Consider the following 21,913-nt stretch of genomic DNA (forward strand, 5'->3'; position numbering starts at 1 on the left):
CAGTTGCGGCCCTATCTGGACGGGGACTCACTGCTCACAGTCACTCATGCCATCATCACCTCGAGATTCGACTACTGTAATGCTCTCTACATGGGGCTACCTTTGAAAAGTGTTCGGAAACTTCAGATCGTGCAGAATGCAGCTGCGAGAGGAATCATGGGTTTCCCAAGGTATGCCCATGTTACACCAACACTCCGCAATCCGCATTGGTTGCCGATCAATTTCTGGTCACAATTCAAAGTGTTGCTTATGACCTATAAAGCTCTTAATGGCATCGGACCAGAATATCTCCGGGACCACCTTCTGCCGCACAAATTCTAGCGACCGATTAGGTCCCACAGAGTGGGCCTTCTCCGGTCCTGTCGACTAAACCATGTCGTTTGGCGGGTCTCAGGGGAAGAACCTTCTCTGTGGCAGCCCCGACCCTCTGGAACCAGCTCCCCCCTGAGATTAGAACTGCCCCCACCCTCCTTGCCTTTCATAAACTCCTTAAAACCCACCTCTGCCGTCAGGCATGGGGGAATTGAGACATCTCCCCTGGGCCCATACAATTCATGTATGATATGTTTGTATATATGTCTGCTTTAATAACTGGTTTTTAAAAATGTTTTTAAATTATTAGATTTGTCTTGAATTGTTTTATTGTTGTGAGCCGCCCCGAGTCTACAAAGAGGGGCGGCATACAAATCTAATAAATAAATAAATAAATCTCTCTGAATAGTTGAACCATATGCTAGAAAACTCTACAGGACTTATCTAGCTTTCCTCTAGTTATACTATAACACATGGATGATCTTTCCTGGACTTGGAAGGAAAGGATGGAAGACCATAGCAGTACACTAATCTTCATAAGGAGCTGTAAACATCCCAGAAGGTGGTAATGATTAAACTAATTCCTTATTGTAATATGTTGCAGATATACTATTAGCTCCCACAATCACTATCTAGCATTTCGCCTTGGGAATTTTGTGAGGCAGAAGTCAGAAGGGTGAATTAGATTAAATCTTTGTAGCTGGATATTTGTTAGTAAAGCATATGTGTGCAAGAACCATTAAAACCATCTGATAAAACATGTCTACAAAGCTACTGATTTAACTGGTTTAGAGTATTCTCCACCTGTGTTATTTTCAAAATGCATTGTAAACAAACCAAATTGATGCAGCAGGTGGTCAACATGTTATTTATTTATTTATTTAATTAGATTTCTATGCCACCCTTCTCAACTGACTCAGGGCAGCTTACAACAGAATAAATGCAAATACAAAAATGTATAAGAAATGTAATATTAAAATCTAAAAAAATTAAAACCCCATTTTTCCTAAAAACTCAATCATCCACATTCCTTTAACTGGATTTGGCCATTCACAACATCGGCCGGAGTTAACTCTGGACACTCACATCCGCCCATGCCTGCCGGCAAAGATGGGTCTTCAGGACCTTGTGAAAGGCCAGGAGGGTGCGGGCGGTACAAATCTCTGGAAGGAGTTGGTTCCAAAGAGCTGGAGCCACCACAGAGAAGGGTCTTCCCCTAGGCCTTGCCAGATGACATTGCCTGGCTGATGGGACCTGGAGAAGGCTGACCTTGTGGGACCATACCAGTCTCTGGGATACACGAGGCAGAAGACAGTCCTGTAGGTTATCTGATCTTAAGCCAGGTAGGGTTCATAGATCATAACCAGCACTCAGAATTGTGTCCGGAGACCAATCAGCGACCAATGAGGCTCGCAGAGTAATGATGAGATGTGAGCAGATCTTGGAAGGCCCACAATAGCTTGTGTGGTTGCATATTGCACTATTTGCAGTCTCTGAATGCTTTTCAAAGGTAGCCCCATGTAGAGAGTAGTAATCGAAACTTGCGGTGACTCCCTGTCCAAATAATGCCGCAACTGGTGCATCAAGCACACCCATGCAAACACCCCTTTCACCACAGCCGAGAGATGGTCTTATAAGCTCAGTTGGGGTTCAAGGACACCCAAGTTGTGGACCGTCTCTGAGGGGGGCAAAATTTCCCACCTAGGGTAATGGATAGACAGGTGGGATTGTCCTTGGGAGGCAAAGTCTACAGTCACTCTGTCTTGTCGGGGTCGAGTCTGAGCCTATTAATGCACATCCAAACACTCACAGCCTCCAGACATTGGCACATTACTTCCACTGCTTCACTGAATTGACATAGGGTGTAGATGTAAAGCTGAGTATTATCAGCATACTGATGATAACTCACTCTGTGCCGTTGGATGATCTCACCCACCGGTTTCATGTAGATATTAAACAGCAGGGGCGAGAGGACTGATCCTTGAGGAATCTTACAGGGGAGGGACCTAGGAGCTGACCTCTGGCCTCCTGCCAACACTGACTGTGATCAACCGGAGAGGTACGAGGCAAACCACCGTAAAACAGTGCCTCCCACTCCCAACCCTTCCAGCCGATGCAGAAAGATATCATGGTCGATGGCATCAAAAATCGCTGAGAGGTCAAGAATCGCTGAGAGGAGTGACCCTATCCCGGGTCCACCAGAGATCATCTGTCAGCATGACCAAAGCAGTTTCAGTGCTGTAGCCGGGTCTCAAACCAGACTGCTGAGGGCCCAGATAATCGGCTTCATCCAAGGACCATTGGAGCTGGAATGACACCACCTTCTCAACAACCTTCCCTATAAAGGGAAGGTTAGAGACAGGACAATAGTTGTTAGAACATCTGGGTCCAGGGAAGGCTTCTTATTTTATTATTTATTTATTTATTAGATTTGTATGCCGCTCCTCTCCGTAGATTCGGGGCGGCTCACTAGGGGCGGCTCACAACAGAATAAAACAGTTCATAACAAATCTAATAATTTACAATTTAAAATATTTTAAAAACTCCATTATTAAGCATATATACGTACAAACATACCATACATAAATTGTATAGGCCCGGGGGAGATATCTCAGTTCCCCCATGCCTGACGGCAAAGGTGGGTTTTGAGGAGTTTACGAAAGGCAAGGAGGGTGGGGGCAGTTCTAATCTCTGGGGGGAGTTGGTTCCAGAGAGTCGGGGCCGCCAGGAGAAGGCTCTTCCCCTGGGGCCCGCCAACTGACATTGTTTAGTTGATGGGACCAGGAGAAGGCCCACTCTGTGGGAACTAATTGCTCGCTGGGATTCATGCAGCAGAAGGCGGTCTCTGAGATATTCTGGTCTGATGCCATGACGGGCTTTATAGGTCATTACCAACACTTTGAATTGTGACCGGAAACTGATTGGCAACCAATGCAGACTGCGGAGTGTTGGTGTAACATGGGCATACCTTGGGAAGCCCATGACTGCTCTCGCAGTTGCATTCTGCATGATCTGAAGTTTCCGAACACTTTTCAAAGGTAGCCCCATGTAGAGAGCGTTACAGTAGTCGAACATCGAGGTGATGAGGGCATGAGTGACTGTGAGCAGTGACCCCCGGTCGAAATAGGGCCGCAACTGGTGCACCAGGCGAACCTGGGCAAACGCCCCCCTCGCCACAGCTGAAAGATGTTTCTCTAGTGTGAGCTGTGGATCGAGGACACCCAAGTTGCAGACCCTCTCCGAGGGGGTCAATAATTCCCCCCCCCCAGGGTGATGGATGGACAGATGGAATTGTCCTTGGGAGGCAAAACCCACAGCCACTCCATCTTATCAGGGTTGAGTTTGAATCTGTTGACACCCATCCAGGCCGCAACAGCCTCCAGACACCGGCACATCACTTCCACTGCTTCGTTGGGTGGACATGGGGTGGAGATGTAAAGCTGGGTATCATCAGTGTACTGATGATACCTCACCCCATGTCTCTGGATGATCTCACCCAGCAGTTTCATGTAGATATTGAATAGCAGGGGGGAGAGGACCGACCCCTGAGGCACCCCACAAGGGAGAGACCTTGGGGTCGACCTCTGACCCCCCACTAACACCAACTGCGACCGACCGGAAAGGTAGGAGTAGAACCATTGAAGAACAGTGCCTCCCACTCCCAACCCCTCCAGCCGCTGAGTCGATGGTACTGAAAGCCGCTGAGAGGTCAAGAAGCACCAGGACAATGGATAAACCCCTGTCCCAGGCCTGCCAGAGATCATCCATCAATGCGACCAAAGCAGTTTCTGTGCTGTAACCGGGCCTGAAACCCGACTGCTGGGGACCTAGATAATCGGCTTCTTCCAAGGACCACTGGAGCTGGAGCGCCACCAGCTTCCCCATAAAGGGAAGGTTGGAGACTGGACGATAGTTATTAAGTATGGCTGGGTCCAGGGAAGGCTTCTTGAGGAGGTGGTGTACAAGCGCCTCCTTATAGGGTGTTGGAAAAGATCCCCTCCCCAAGGAAGCGTTGACAATCTCATGGACCCAGCTGCGTTGTCACCTCCCTGCTGGCCGAAACCAGCCTGGAGGGACACAGATCCAGTAAGCAGGTGGCGGAACTCACAGCTCCAATGGCCTTGTCCACTTCATCAGGTGTCACCAGATCAAACTCTTCCCAGACAGGTGGACAAGTACGGTGCACAATATCCCCCTTGCAGGGGGCTGGAAAGGACTCCTCCCTCAGAGAAGCATTGACAATCACCTGGACTCCGCCCTATGTCACCTCCCTGCTGGCGAAGCCAGCTAGGAGGGACACAGGTCCAATAACAAGTGGCGGAGCTCACAGCTCCCATGGCCTTGTCCACTTCATCAGGCACTATGCTAGAACTGCACAGGGCCCTAGTTAAATTCAAATTGAATTACTATGTCACCTTGGGCCAATCACTCCTTTTGGGCCCATTCAACATCATAAGGAGCAGTTCTGGGAAATAAAATATATATTGCCAGAAACTCCTTGACCATGTTAGAGTAAACGTAGCTTAGTGATACAGCAAAGGAACAAATAATAAAATTAAGTTTGTTAATCATACACATGCATATCAATGTTGTACTTTTCATGTGGGATAGAAACTCTAATCATATTTCTATTCCAAACTCTTCACCCTTAAAAACTCTGCTCCTGAAACCTAAGGGATTTTATACAAAAGAGGAAAGATAATCTCCAAAACTAGGAATGTTGGTGGCTGCTTTGTATAAAGCAAAGTTTCTTGAATAAAGAAATCCAATCTAAACCTTTATCAGAAAAAGAAACCTGACTTGAAAAGAACAGTTTAAATGGTACAGATAACAATCAATACAAGACAAGAGAATACTTTATTTTATTTGAATGAGCACATTAACTAATAACATTATAATGTTATCATTAATTTTATCTGGATAGATGTTGAATCCATCTATCAGTGTAGATTATTTGTATAAAGACAATGGTCTTACTCTTAAACATATATGCATATAATTGCAATCTTGAATTAATTCTTATGACTGTATTTTTAAAAAAATCATCATTAATAAAGGCTGTAATTAATCCAGGTTACCTTATCATGTAAAGATTCTTCCATATTCTTTCTGAAGTTTTCTGATTCTTGTATTAAAACATTCTAAGAGATAGAAATAAAAGCTAAAATAAAATCTAGTGAAATAATTATTATCCAATCAAGGTTAACAAATAAATCAAACATATATCAATAATATTTAAATTATTTTTTCTCTAACAGATTAGGTATATTGTTAAAAATCTTTCATTGATTCAATCCAAAACTGAATATGTTAAAATATATCACCACTAATACAAATATAAAATTTATATAATCATATGATTAATGTAAAATTAAGGCACTGTTTTCATTTTTGAGTTGCAAGCATTGCCAGTTACGTTCAATCAGAACCTATATGAGGGGACTTTTGCAAAAGGGTGAGAATACTGAATAAAAGACAGGAATCATTGAACGTCCTGGTTCTATTAGCAATGATTCTCTACTCTGATAACTTTAAGATGAGTGGACTTCCAGAATTTCCCAGCTGTCCAAGTCCGGGGAATGCTATCCGTTGTCCCTGTCCACTAACACTATAAAATGTAGACAAGTGATAATTTTACATTCTATTAAGCACTGTACAATGGATAAGTATATCTCAGATAAGTAATAAGTGTTTGTAGTAATGGCTGGGATAAGGCTGGGATTTATGGAAGGTTTATGGAAGGTTTAATGGAAGTGAAAATAATGACAATGAGAGACAGTAGAAATAGGCAAGGACCCACTAGCACCATGCTGTAAACTTTTAAAATTCTGGTGGTGATCCGAAGTGCCATTATGAGAGGTTGAAGGAGGAAGAAAGTCGATAGGTATTGCAGAAACACAACAAAATGAATTTCTTATTGATACCATTGATTGTGCATCAGATTTTTAATGCCTTCATTCCATAAGATCAAGTGAAGAAGCAATTATGAATATATATCTAAATGAAGCAAGAAGAGTGAACATTATTTGTTTGTTTACCTTCTCTTCCAATGCTGCCATTCTCTCTTTCAAATGTAGTTGCAAACGTTCATTAGATTCTGTCAAAAGTCTGTCCACAGTATCAGACAATCTTTTGTTGTGCTCTTCATTCATTTTTTCTCTTTGTCTTGCCTTTCAATAAAGTTCAAAGGAAATAAATCAAGCAGGTTCAACATTAATTAAATTCAAAACACTGGCCAACGATTCACACTGGTTTGTTTGATCTGAAGGCATAATATTAATACCTCGATCAAATGGCATATAGAAAAACAAATTTATTTCAAAGAGAGAATAAAATTGAGCAAATGCACAGAGAAACAAATCAATTTCTTAGTTGAAACATTTAATCATAGATTCAAATATAGATGTAAAGAATAACCATTCTGATTTTTTCTTTTAATAGAGATATATGGTCTTCATTTATTAGTCATATTCAAAAGGTCATTGTAATTTTAAATCAAACATTCCAAACATGGCTAAGTAGGATGGAACAGCACTGAGGCGGCCTGGGGCGGGCCTGCATGGGCCCACCCCCACCCACAGGTTGGCACTACCTGTTTGCCTGAAACGGTGCGAACCGGCTGAATACCATCTCAGGTATACCAGGAAAAAAATATAGCAGCACTAAAATCTCTTTATTATGGGGAGAGGATTCCAGAGACAGAAAATGTCCTTCATACACATAATTTCTAAAGGCAACTTGGTCCTTGGGGGGGGGGGTCTGCAGCTTGTGCCCCGGGGCAGTTATAATACATTGCACTTGAACTGAAGAAGTTTCTCATAAGAGAAAGTAAATGTTTTCAGAGAAAGAGCAAAGAAAATCTAGTTGTTTTTTTGAAAAATATCTTTGGAACTCACTTTTTCACATTCATTTTTTCATGAACATGCAGGTAACAAATTACTAATGACAGATTATTAAGCTATTATTAGTTCTATTTATTTATATAGTTTTAATAATAATTGTTTTATATATTAACTGTTTGATAGATTTGTTGTATGCTGCTCATAAACACTTTTGCATGAGATAGGTGGCATACTGTACAAATCTGATGAATAAATAAATGAATCTACAATTTGAGGCTAGTGCATATTGCTAATAATCTACTGGATTTAATAAGAATTAGTCCCGTGATAAACAACAATAGTGATATTTTAAATAGGGGCATCTTGAAGCATCTCCTATCCTCCACAAAACTCCATATAATTGTGTCTGGTTAAATGAACCAACCGATCTTATTTTCTTCAAAATAAACCTACCTTTACCCTTTGTATAAAAAGTTAATTATGTTTTTCTGTGTATTCCAGTTATAGCAATAGCAATAGCATTTAGACTTATATACCATTTCATAGTGCTTTTATAGCCCTTCTAAGGAGTTTATAGAATCAGCATATTGCCCCCAGCAATCTGGGTCCTCATTTTACCCACCTCAGAAGGATAGAAGGCTGAGTCAACCTTGAGCCGGTGGTGAGATTTGAACTGCTGAACTACAGCTAGCAGTTAGCTGAAGTAGCCTGCAATGCTGCACTCTAACCACTGCATCACCCTGTCTCTTTTCATCCAATATTACTTCCTATTCCTATGGAACATTCTTAAGAGACTATTTGCCTTTCAATTTCTTTTTATGGTCAGTAGTTCACATAAATTGCATAAGTAATTTGTGTCACGCTGTATAATGACAGCCCCTCAGAGACATTTAGTAATGAAACAGTTAACTAATGTGTGCCTTATTAGCTCCTCCTATTATGATGTAATATCCTGCCAATCTTACTCAACTTCCTCCTTCTTCTTCACTCCTCCACTCTCTTCTCCTCCACGAATCTCCATGATGTAAGACGTATATGTTATGTTGTCCCTCGAGACAATCTTTTATTTGTTTATTTCTGTTTTTAAAATAAATATATCTTGTTTGAACAAATGGCTAAGGCTTTTATCCATCGACCTCCGTGGGGTTAAGGTCCTAACAGACTTTAATTTTCTTTCATACCGCGACAATTTGCATATAAATCCAATAAATAAATAAATAAACTGTTTCAATTGGAAACTGTGAAACACTTAACTGAGTCAACTGCTTTTGTCATTGGGACAAAAACAGAAACTTCTGCTGATACAAACAGTGGAGTTTTTTTAGTTTTATTATTATTTTAAACTGGATTGTAGTTGATGTTATTCCATCAATATCCTGATATTGTATTGTACAAATCTATAAGTTTATGAAAAATAACAATAACAATGACTGCTATTATAATTTTACAGGTTTATGTGACAGAGAATAAACAGTTGAACTCAAACTATTATGTAAGCGTGTATACCCTTTGAAGTTCTTGATTCTTCTCTTCCAACTGAGCTTCAAGGTGCCGCATGCGTTCTTCAATATTGCCATGTCTTTCTTCTGCCTATAAAAATAATATAATTTGTTGTGAAACATTAAATAGCTTTTTAAATCAAAGTGGTCATTTTAAAAAAGGAAATATAAAGCAAGCTACTACTAACTGCAAAACTTAATTTTATTCAAACAGGCAGCTGAACAGCATCGCTTGAAATGTGTCAGCTACAAAGGCCTGTTACATCCAAGCATCCAGCAAAACATTGGAGTTATTCATGAGCAATGAAATCAGCCAAATGTAACATGCAGACTGTGCATGGTTTGAACACAAACCTGCCATCATAAAATTGTAAGCTCTTTAAGCATTGAACTGCACAATGGTTGATTATCAATAAAATAAATACAGAAATTAAGAGTTCTTTAAAATATAAAAACAAAATCAGATGGATTCTATTTAGCAATAGAAAGTAAAGTCCTGTAGGACTACCTTCCTACGTATGGAGATCATTTCTTGTAGTTTAGCTTCCATAACATATTGATAATCATCAGATGAGGTAGAAGAGGTTGGATCAGACTAACGTCAAGGAAAAGGAGAGGGACAAAATTGAAAAATCAGAACTAAAGACACCACACTGAACAGAATACAGCACAGAATGCTTAAAAGAAAAGTGTGATTGCAAATTTAATATTTTAACTGACAAAACTTTATGTAGAATAAACCACACTTACAATAGGGTGATATGATGCAGTTGATGGAGATGGAGTGAAAACAATGGAATGCTAAAAAAGCCAACAACCTAAGTATGGAAATTCCAGGTTAGTGATGGCTGGCTGATGAGAATTATTCTTTCTCCATAGAGGGGTACTCAAAGTAACTATGAGAAATACCAGGTCTGATTGGAATTTGGGTAAACTCATAATTAGAGCGTAAAAAGTCAGTGCCAGAATGTGTTTTTGAAGGTTATCCTACAATCATAATGAAAACATGGTATACAGTGTTACAGATTGTATTAAATAAATGGATTAAACATTTTTAGAACAATGCCACGTAGATTCCTTTTGAGGTATAGAAGCAAATAAGTAAATGATACCGAATTTCTAAGTAAAAGAACAAAGTCCTCTTACAATGAAAAATACTGAATAGGAGTGAATATAAAGCAAATGTCTAATTGCTTTACCAAAGGCAAAGATCGTGACTGAATATGCTACAGCATTTTGTCGTGGTGCACTAAATTACAATCTGGGGAAATATATTATCGTAAACTCTATGCTGACTATAAACACTCAGTAAAACTCTAAAATGTATTGTGTCTTTACTCTACCAAGCAATGTGATTTTAAGTGAACCTCATAAAATATATCTCACTTTAAATTAAATCAGGTTTATTTTTAAGTATGTGAACAAATAATTATGGTCTAAATTTATAATATTAGACTTGCACTTTTGAATCAGCCCTTTTCCCTTTTGTAAAAATATGTACATTATTTGAAAACAATTTGTGATTATCCAGCTAAATGCAGCTGTGTACAAGGACTAGTGCTTTTTCTACTATCCATGCCAGATCCTAAAATCAGAAAATTGAGCTTATGGCAGATATCAGAGATGACCAGTGAGAAGCATTTGAACCTGATGACACAAAATTAAGAGAAGACACTAATGATTATTTTAGGGTACCGATTATGAAATAAATAAAAACATATTGAATAGTCGTTGCAAAGCATAAAACTGAGTTATTGCTTCAATCTATTTTTCAAAAAAAATATGGCTATTTTATTTAAAGGAAACATTTTTATTACCAAAAATTCCATGAACATAAGGAGGATGTTCTCATACCCTCCCCTGATAGTCTATTCTGTTGACTACAGAAAGGATCAAATTGATAAAATTATCACACAGAGGTCTTATCTGAAACAAAGCTAAACTCTCAACTTTGAAACCATAAAGAAAATATTATATCCAAAGAACTGGACACATCTCAGAAGTCAAACTTTCTAAATAGCTAATAATCTTAGAATCAAGCTGTATGATCGGGGCAAATGACTCCGATGTTCTGCAGGAAAAAGATTTTACAAATTTTCCTTTTCTTCCAATATCCCGGAGGATGTAATTAGAATACCTAGGGAAAAAAACCTCAGCAGTTCTCCAAAACAAAAACTACATTACTCACTTTCAGATCTATAAAAAACTATTATAAGACAGAAATACAAGGAGAGTCCAGCTGAATCATGCCAAAGAACATTCTAGTCTAGCATTATGTATCACACAGTAGCCCACTAAAATATGTGAGAAGTCCACAAGGCACATTAACTCCCTTTCCCGTTACTTCACAGCAAAACATGTTCTTCCATGATTCATGAGATAGTAAATAACAATATTTTTGGCATAGATAGTTTAAACTTCAAGGACACATTCAGAACACTTTGATAGGTATTGTACCTTAACTGACTGCCATTATTACATCCTCTGACAGCAAATTCCTCAATTTTATGTGCTATGTGCTATGTACTATCAAACCACAATTCTTCCCGCACTTTATTTCAGTGGATAAACTAAAATTCTATTATTATAAAATGATTAAAAAAAAACTTTACCTGTAAACAGATTACTGTATTTTTCAGAGTATAAAAAGCACCTTTTCCCCCTCTAAAAGAGGGAGAAAATTTGGGTGCATCTTATACACCAAATGTAACCCTGTCCAGCCTCTCAAACGGATATTTCAGAGGCTGAAAGCAGCCTGTGAAACCTCTGTTAGAGAGGCTGGGCGGGGCTATAACGGAGGTTTCACAGGCTGGAAAAAAGCCTCTGAAACAGAGGTTTTATAGGCTGAAGAAGCAAGGCACAGAGCTCACAACCAACGAAACTGTTGCTAAAATTCACCTCTGGGAACAGCTGACGAGGGTATACAGGGAGGCCATCCACTCCCGAATCATCTTTTTTCTTATTTTCCTCTCCAAAAACTAAGGTGCATCTTATACTGTTCTATTCCAGCCCTATACAGATTGAAAACAAAGGAGGAATCCACACGCTGATATTTCAAATCAATCTTTTTATATAGAAAGCATCATTTATACAGGCTAAAGTCATGCATGTAAGAGATAACAGTCCAGAGGCTGTTAAAGATCAAAGTTAATTGCGCAATCCTTTACGAGATAAAGAGTATCCAGTTTCACTGATTTACAGTTACTGCTTTCCACCCTCTCTGCAGACACGGCATTTTTATTCCAAGGATTTTTAACAGAGAAATAACAGTTGGCTAGTGTAACATGGCTGGAATCCCCAAACATCAACTGACTCCATTACAAAACTCCATCCTGAATTTCCCATCAGTCACCCCTAAATACCTATGGGGGGGGGGAGAGTCAACAATTTCCTAGAGTTTAAAACCTACACACTACTTCCTTTTCCCATACAAGTATTCTTGTCTTTTTCTTAGTCTTCTATAGTGGGCATCTAACAAAGGCTCATAGTCTTCCCCTCCTCCTCCTCCTCTTCTAAGTCAGACGCTACTGTCATTGGCACATCTGCCACCTCTGGTAGTCCTTTAGGTTCATCTAGGTCTATTTCTCCCTCACTCTCACTCTCTGCATCAACTGGCAAAACCACTGGCCCAGGGTACTAAGATGAACCTGGCTTATCCTCCTCAGGATTTATCATTACCAGAGTTGGTCGAGGACCACTCACAACATATACTCCAGCATGTCTTATAGTCCAAAAAATATGGTAACTATGCACAAAAATGTTATACACTACTGTCTCCCATTACTCTCATCAGACTCATTTTCCTTATGAGTCAACAATATACCCCAGAATCATATGTGCTGATATCAATCAATTCAGTCTACTCCATGTTAATGGATTTGGAAGGAGTTAAAGTATAAATAGGAGTAGAATCTGGAAAACTGAAAGTCCTTTCCCAAAGACATCAAATTATCAGTGTTAACTTTTACCTTTCTCCCCTCCAAAAGTCACACTGTTACACTTCAACCATTTTGGTACCAAATTTCAGTGACATGGTCACTGAAACTTGGTCATCTGATTCATTTATGATTGTTACATTTCTTGCCCAGACCAGACTACATAGATTTTATCTTTACCAAGTAATCTCATAAAGATAACCTATCGATTATGGCTATAGGTTCAAAAACCTTTACTGCATACGTGGAAAAGTAGTTTCCACAGTATTAATTGGGATTTTTTTTTTAGTCATATATAAGTCATGCAATTCTCAGTTCTTTGAAATTAAAAATGGATGTATTAAATATATATATTACTAAAACTCTTATATTTGTAACCATTAATTAGATTAAATGTTGTATCATAGAGCAAAACTACTTGGACTACTGTGTATACAGAGGTCCTAAGACAGAGGTCCTAAGATGGAGGTCCTGTGTAGAACAGAACTAGCCTGAGATGGCTGGAGAATTCCACAAGTTTTAAAGTTACCATGTTTGGGGACCCCTGATCTAAGACATCAAATCAAACCTATAATCTACATTACCCTATTACTAAATCATAGTTAAGACTGCCCACATTTAGGCTTTCTCAGAGCTAAAATTTGCTTATTGGTTTCATAACAATTCATAATAATTCAGTCAGTCTGGAAAAAAAGCTTAATCAGACAAACCGGTGTCACGTGACATTTTACCAGTGCTCTTGTTATTAAAATAGACATTAAAATAAAATGTGATAGAAGATAAGATAAGGTCTTCCTATTTTGGTGATTGAATTTGGCTGCATTAGATGAAGTGGACTGATGCTCCTTATCCTCAACAGTCTATGGAGAGGGGCGGCATACAAATTCAATCAATCAATCAATCAATAAATTTGTCCTTCTACCCACAGAATAGAAATGAATATTCTATTCTGCCATTATTATTTTCAAAAATAACTCAAGGTGACAAACATATCCAACATAACCTTCCTCCTATGGAATCTCAGAGCAAACTGCCTAAGTGTTATATTATGGAGGGTTAAAGGCTATGCCTGAGATGGGTTTGTAAGAACTATTGCCTACCACTCCTCACAGTTCAAAGAAGATCCCTGTTGTATTTACTTGGTGCTTCTTATACTTTGCTTAGCAGAAGGGCCAACTACTAAATATATATTTTAAACCAGTTTTAGCTATATCACATATAATGTAATTATCTAATTTGAGACCCTCTAACTTAGACACCTTTTAGTTGTTTCAACCGGATGGGAAGTTTAGAGAGTTGAAATCTCTATAACAAGAAAGAACATAAACTGAATTGGCTAGTTGAAATAGTAGTTCCCCCTACATCAATTAATTTAAACTAATCTAATTTACAAATCTAATTTACACAATAAAATCTACATGAAATATATAAACCATAAATATTTATTGAACAGACCTGAAAAGATTGGGAACAGTAAGTATATACTCATACTTATTTTCACCTGACTGCATAGTAGAAAACGCTAAATTAGAGAACTCTAAATTAGAATAATAAATGTTGCTTTATAGAGCATTAATATAGGCATTTGTCTTCATTTGTTCAGTTAGAAGATATATAAGATATACAAAATCATTCATCTACTCTCTCTGTAGAAAATAATGTAGAAACATTCAGGTGCATTGACGTTTCCTTTTCAACACAACACATCACTTTGATTAGATGATTTTCTTGTGTATTACGAGAAATCCTAACAGAGCAGGAAAATATTGTCTCATTAAATGGTTGCATAAGCAATTGAAAAATATTTAGATGCGAAATAGGAATAATCCATTAATATTTTGAAATGGAAGCAGGGAAATAAGAAATCATTTTTGTACCATTTGATATTGTTCTGAGGATTTAATATAACATTTTAATTGAAAAGGGTGTTCTTTCTACTGTATATCCTTCATACTGTATATGTTTTAATAGACTTATCAATATCAAATATACTATTTCTCTTTATTGAGGAGGTAAATATTTAGAAGTCAAACTGGTGATTGTGGCACAATAATTTTATATAAAATTCAATTCAACTCAATTCTATAAGATATGTAAAGGAAATTCCACAGTACAAAGCAAAATACAGTAATATGATCTGAAAGCTAATAAAGGGGAACTGCAAAGGATTTACACATGCTGTGTGCCTTTACTTTTTATAAGTTGTTCTTTCATAACTACTACCAGCAAGTTGGTAACTTGCACATTTTACTATGGGGCAGACAGGCAAATTCCAGAGATGTGGACTGGGTATTACTGAAATAGTTTATCCGGCACTTGTCCTATCCAAGCTTGTAATGCTCTCATGCAACACAGAATCCTTCATGTATGGCCAAAAAAATATTTTTAAAAAATGAACCTTGAAATTTATTTTAATGAAAGTGATCTCTGTGTTTTGCTGAATCAATGTGATGTAGAAAATCATGAAGAAAATTCAATGACAAATAAATTTCATGATGTTTAGCTGAACTGGGTTAATCATAATTCTTTTATAATACATTGTATTATAAAATAAACTCCTCTGGTATATTGGCAGAAATATATCAAGCCATAAAAGAAACACAAAGCAACCTCTGACATTAAATTAAATTAAACTAAAGCAAGTAATTTTGTCTAATTAATATTTATTTACGGTGCCATTAAGTAGAATCATCTTGTCCACTCCAAAAGTCTTTTATTGCTGCTGACGATGCTGGAGGAGAAAGGGATGAAAAATCAATGTTAAAAGAAGTCAATTTTCAGATACTAACCTATTCTTAAACTTACATTACCTTAGTCAGTGCTGCAATTCTCTGGGCCAATTCTGCCTCTACTTCTGGCAAAGTCTCAGCTTTTCTCATTGTTTGTTGTAGCTTTTGCTCAGCTAACTCTAGACGTTCTTGCAACTGCCTGTTTTTTTCCTCCATCTGAAATCCAGAAATTGTAAGATTGAAAGTTAGATTAGGAACTGGGCAATGAAGGTAAGGATGGGGAGGATGGGGGGTACAGATTCATAGAAATAAGTGGAGATTATAATTTTCTCAAACCAACATGGTTCATTTTATAATTAAATTGTTAATCTCCTGCTTCTGCAAATAGTACATGTATATACTGGTGCAAACTGCTGATCATTTCCCATCATAGGCCTCCAAAATATAGGTGGAAAGTCAGACTGGAATGCTACAGTTTTCTTCACTGTCAAATTAGGAATTAAAAGAAATACAGCAAAACAAACTCAATTTAAATCTAAAAAAAATGTCTATGTTTCAGTGTTATTTATTTCCAATAAATATATTGTTCAAATATTAAAAGAAAAATAATAAAATAAAAAGAGGCATGAGTGGTGGGAATATTTAGTAAACTAACCCAGCTTTCATTGCCATTCTATGTATTCCACCTACATCAACCAAATATTATACCGTTCTCTAAAGTATGCTAGTAATATGATAGAAAAAAAGGAAGAAATTATAAATAACACCTATGGATCTACTGAACAAGAAAATTCCAAATTAGCATAATAAAAAAATTCATACTGAATTTTAAAATATCATACAACACATGTGCTTGTTACCCCCCACCCCTTTTTTTCACTTATACACACACCACCATTTCCTACACTATCATAGTTTTGGCAACTTTAATTTCTATTCTTGTATGGGGATCAATTTTATATCTTGGCTAGTATTCTTTGCCAGCTGCTTGGGAACAAGTATTTTCTTGTTCCTAAACTATAATTGGTAAAGCAAGGTAAATAAAATAAACTAAATAAAAGTTCATACGATTGAATGTCATTTGCAGATTATAAAGTTCATAAAGTGTAGCAGGAACTGCAATTAATAGCTTAGTTTACCTCTTTCATATAGCAAGAGGAGAATATCCTGCCATATTTTTCTTCCTTTTTGTGCAGTGCAGTCCCTTTGCCATAGCTTTTACTAGTTTCATGGAAAAGATGAACATTTTTTGTGTTTAATTGTGTTTACTATGATTTAAATCAAAATTGGATTGTTTTGTATCTTACCATTAAGCTAGGTTTGTTAGCATAAAATAATGATGTAGAATACTGTCACTCCTTACAACTACCTGTACAATTAATGTGTGCCTACATTTGCTGCTATGTATCTGAAACTCTTTTCCTTTGGTTTACCTCTGACTTATCCTAGAATAGTCTTAAAGGTTTGCCATGCCATCCTAACTTGGCAGATCTTAGAACCCAACAACTTCCAAAATAATATCTTCTCATGATAACAGCTTATTTTAAAAAAGGGTCTAATCCTACACAGGGTTTATGTTAGACTCTCAACTTGATTGTATTAAAATCCAAATTCATTCCTGATTTTAATCTATAGAAATTAATGAATCTAAACGTGTGACATAATTTAAAACAAATGTAATAAATAAATTGGGGAGGAGGGAGCTTATCTGAATAGTTTCTCCTACAATTCATTTGACCTGTAGCAGTAATCCCAATACAAAACCTGACGCAGGATGGCTTCTTTGTTTGCAAGTTCATTTTCCAGTTTGTCATTCATGTCATGTATGGAAGTAGATTCCCTCTGTGCACTTAGGTAACGTTTCTCCAGGGTAGTTATTCTTTCTTCCATATCTTCTTTCTGCGCCATAGCCTTGAAAGAATAAGCAGGAGGTCAAAATACAACAGTGGAGTGGCTAGCAATAGATGTCCTATTCAACACTTTTAAGTAAAGTTGTAATTGGTTGTTTCATTGTTTAAGTGGTTTTTGTAAGGACTTATGTTGAGACAAAAGTCAATCATGCTATGGTCACTGTTAGAAAATGGTTCTTTTATCTGTGTTCCGAAAATTGAGTGTAAACTGTTGCAGAAGGTGAGATCAAGACAATTGTTGAGTCTATTATTATCTGTAACTAGTTGATCAAGTCCTAGACTAGTAATAGCATTGTAAAGGATTGAGTGTATGGATTCAGTTGTGCATTTGTTTAGAGTCCAGCTAATATGTTTAGCTGGTTTAAGTCACCAAGAAATAGAAGAGGATGTGGGTAGGAGGCTGCCTACGTTCGTAATGAGGTTAGCTTGTTCGCATGTGAGATGTTGTAATCAGGGGCTCTGCAATATACAGTGTTCCCTCGATTTCCGCAGGGGATGCGTTCCGAGACTGCCCGCGAAAGTCGAATTTCCACGAAGTAGAGATGCGGAAGTAAATACACCATTTTTGGCTATGGATAATATCACAAGCCATCCCTTAACACTTTAAACCCCTAAATTACCATTTCCCATTCCCTTAACAACCATTTACTCACCATTACTACCAGTACTCACCATTGAATAGTGATCCTGATATTTATAAACATAATTGTTTATTAACAATAATTTTTTTTTGTTATTTATTTGCAAAAATTATTAGTTTGGCGATGACATATGACATCATTGGATGGAAAAAACTGTGGAATAGGAAAAAACCCGCAAAGTATTTTTTAATTAATATTTTTTGAAAAACCATGGTATAGGCTATCCGCGAAGTTCGAACCCGCGAAAATCGAGGGAACACTGTAGTAGGAAGCGAAGTGTGGTATCTAAGGTCAGTTCATAGATGATAGTTTCTGGAAGATAAATTTCTTGTCTAACTTGTATTGTGGGAAAAGTTTGCAATGAAATTTACTCACATAGAAATAGACAAACTGAAAAGCAGGTTCATCATTAAACCTAATGGACGAATTATCTAAGTTCAAATTCTAAGCAAAATTCTATGATCCTGGTGCAGATCCAAATATTGGATATTGCAGACAAGTAATATCCAAATTTGATATTGCTTGTCTGTCTACTACTGCATCCGTTCATTATAAACGGACTTTATTTACAAAATGTTATCAAATGACTAGTTCTATCTTATTCTGCCTCTATATCATTTCTTATATGTATTGTGACAAAAAAATTAGTAAACATGCACAGAAATATCCTTCCAATAAAACAAAGTTAAAGGGGAAAAAAGAAATACAATTGATAATTTTGACAGACAGAAACTTTATTTGGTCATTGACCAACAAAAATCTATTCAGTAAAACAAATAAAATAAGGTTAACCTCTAAATTGGTGACTATTGACACCATTTGTAGGCAAAGCTGTTAAATACTATAACAACATTAGAATACAAAATTATTAGACCAATAATATTTAACAATGAAATAAAGAGAGATAGATTTATCCTGGTTATCTAACATAAAATGCAAATAAAAATAGGGTGCCCTGGAAATTTAGATAAGAAAGGGCTAAAGACCTTTAGTGAATGTAAGGATAATTTAGTTTTATTTCTATCCTATTTTCTATAATTCAAAACCAAGATTTGAATATGAAGACAGTTCATATTATCTTATGATAATAAGGTTGTTTCCTGACAAATGTGGACATATTTTAAAATGCAAACTAATTCTTCAAATCATCCATTCAGTTTACTTTTCTGGATAACTTGTATTTTTATAAACGTGCTTTATAAATATTCTATAATTATATCCAAATAAACAAATAGAAAAATAAAGAGCACTGTGATGATGTAAATTAGCAAAATTAGGACAATATAAAGTTCTGTTCAACATATTATCATTTTGGAGTGAGCAGTTCGCAGGATAATTTATAAGCTTTCATTTAGTTTTGCCAACAGATGCCACAGACACAATATATTATAAACAATTTTATAGTGGCTAGTACTATTTTTGAAGATTAACCTACCCTTCTTGACTAATCCTATATTGCAAATTATGTTTCCACTCCCTCTCTGATGTTTCAAAGAACAAGCTCTTTATTTCCCATGGTAAATTATAGCAAAATATTGCTTAAATCGCTACACGTGGATGCAAAAATACAAGTGCTATCAGAATATTCACCAATTCATTCTTAAACTATTAAATGTTAAAGGCAAATATATTTTTCACCAATTGGCTGTGGAATTACTCTATTTCCCTAAATAAAATTATTCTCAAACTTGAACAGATGAGAGGATGAATATCCAAAAGTGATTTACCTCTCTAATATCTCTCTGATATTTGCTGTTCAGTTCTTCAGTTTTAATGAGGTCCTTCCTAGCAGTCTCTGCATCTTGTTCCACCTCTCCAACTCTGGAAGACAGGGCAGCCAAGCGGTCCTTCATCTGTGCCATTTCATAATTTTGCTTTTCGAGAAGTTCTTGCAGTTCTACCAACTGAGCAGTTTCATCATTTGAGTCTATAGAGCCATTTGACAGACGCTGTTCAAAAAACCCCACAAACATATCAAACACCGATAGCAATTCACTTAAGAACCAGAGCAAGAAGGATCAGAAGAATCAGAACCACATAGATATGTAGATTATTATTTATCAGATTTTACTACTTCTGAACTCAGCATTGGTTATGTGTGTGATGGTGAACCTATAGCATACGTGCCACAGGTGGCACACGGAGCCTTATCTGAGGGCACATAAGGCATTGCCCTATGTCAACTCCAGCTGTGCACTGGCCAGCTGATTTTCAGCCTTCCAGAGGGTGGGAGGAAGTAGTTTCTGCCTTCCACAGGCTTCAGCAAAGGCTCTGGAGCCTGTGGATGGAGAAAAATGGACCCAATGGGCCTACCAGAAGTTCAGAAATAAACTTTCAGTTGGGCCAGTGGATTCATTTTTTGCCATCAACAGGATCCAGACAATTTCCTGAAGCCTGGGGAGGCAGGGGAGGGCATGGCATTTTGGGTGTGGGCATGCATGCTACTGCATGCGCCCTTTTGGCACCTGAAAAAAAAAAGGTTCACCATCATGGTTACAAAAAACTAGATACCTAAGTAGAAGTAATCTAAGAACATTTAACCTGTAGAATCAGTAACTCATTTGAAAGAATTTAGAATTTTAGAATTTTTTCAGTTGTTTTTGTAAAAATTTATATTCTTTTTATGTCTTCTTCCACAAATTGAATATATAAATATTTACTGATATTATTTAATTGGTTAAATAATGCTAGATTTATTTATTTATTTGTATGTATATCCCACTCACTCTAAAAAGGACTCAGAACAGCTAACAATAGTCATAAATACAACAACACTAAAAAATACAGGCATAAAATCAGTAGTATAATAAAATCTATAATATTATTAAAAAAAACCATGCATACTACAGTCAATCCTAATTCCATGCCTGCTGAAAAATCCAGGTCTTAACGGCTTTCCAGAAGACCGGTAGGGTGAAGATAGTATAGATCTCTGGGGGCAGTTGATTCCAAAGGGTTGGAGCAACCACAGAGAAAGCTCTTCCCCAAGGAATACCTGGAGACTCTTTGGACTCTTACTGGCTGCAGCAAGGTATGAGACAGGAAGCGGGTCCCGTAAATAGTCTGGCTCTGAGCCATTAAGGGATTTAAAGGTGATAACAAACACCTTGAATTGTGTTTGGAGACTGACTGGTAACCAATGCAGCTTGCTCAAAGTTGGAATAATGCGGGCATACCTTGGTACACCCATTATTGCACACACCACTGCATTTTGTACCAGCTGAAGTCTCTGAATGCTCTTCAAGGGTAGTCCCTTGAAGAGAGCATTGCAATAATCAAGATGAGAGGTGATGAGGGCATGAGTGACTGTGCAGAGTGTCTCCGGTCAAGGTAGGGCCGCAACTGGTAGACAAGTCGAAATTGTGCAAAAGCCCCCCTAGCTACAGCTGAGACATGTTGCTCTAGCCTCAGCTGTGGATCTAGGAGGACACCCAAGTTGCAAATCCTGTCTGAGGGGGAAATTTATCCCCCCCACTGTTGTAGAATTGACGAGACAGAAGCCAGCACTTTAGATGAAGGAAAGGTTTATTGCGCAGGTTCAGGCACAAGATAACATGCCTCTATATATTGCAACTGATTGGGGTACTGTTCCTCATTTACAACTATCTTTCCCCACACATCATCTATAATTTGGTCTTTAAACGTTCCCTCCGGTGCCCACCCCACCCCCAAATGAGGCCATTGTTGTTGGCATAAAAAACGCAACCTCTCCTTAGTTGCCCTAGGGCGGGGGGGGCTTGTAATCACTATGATTGAAATAAGTATCAAAACCCTTCAGCATGCATTCCAGTGGGGTACTGGGAACGCTTCCTCCACCACCCATTCTACCCTAACCACACTACCTCCGGCCCACAGTGCTGGACTTTCCAACAGTCACTGAAGGGAACCGCGAAGGTTTAACCACCCACACAACCTACACAGACTTCGTTAGGACAATCGCCCCGAGTCCAGGGGGGTGATCAGACCCCCTCTTCGATCTCCAAATGAGACCGGTACCACTTGAATTTACAAATACTCGCCTGCAGACGTCTTCCCAAACCTTCCT

At 37.7% G+C, this 21,913-nt stretch overlaps 1 protein-coding gene across 1 annotated transcript in view; it reads right to left on the reverse strand.

The window, feature by feature from the left end:
- PPFIA2 (PTPRF interacting protein alpha 2) overlaps positions 1–21,913 on the reverse strand; it is a 241,848-nt gene that overhangs the window by 46,332 nt on the left and 173,603 nt on the right. Inside the window, exons 8-14 of the mRNA XM_070755768.1 lie at positions 19,596–19,817; positions 17,082–17,228; positions 15,399–15,533; positions 9,162–9,248; positions 8,661–8,744; positions 6,351–6,482; positions 5,391–5,453 (exon numbers count right to left, since the gene is read on the reverse strand). Of these exons, the coding sequence (XP_070611869.1) occupies positions 5,391–5,453; positions 6,351–6,482; positions 8,661–8,744; positions 9,162–9,248; positions 15,399–15,533; positions 17,082–17,228; positions 19,596–19,817 (870 nt within the window). The remainder of the gene's footprint in view (positions 1–5,390; positions 5,454–6,350; positions 6,483–8,660; positions 8,745–9,161; positions 9,249–15,398; positions 15,534–17,081; positions 17,229–19,595; positions 19,818–21,913) is intronic.

Source organism: Erythrolamprus reginae, chromosome 6 (genome assembly GCF_031021105.1).
Source record: "Erythrolamprus reginae isolate rEryReg1 chromosome 6, rEryReg1.hap1, whole genome shotgun sequence".
Taxonomy (NCBI): domain Eukaryota; kingdom Metazoa; phylum Chordata; class Lepidosauria; order Squamata; family Dipsadidae; genus Erythrolamprus; species Erythrolamprus reginae.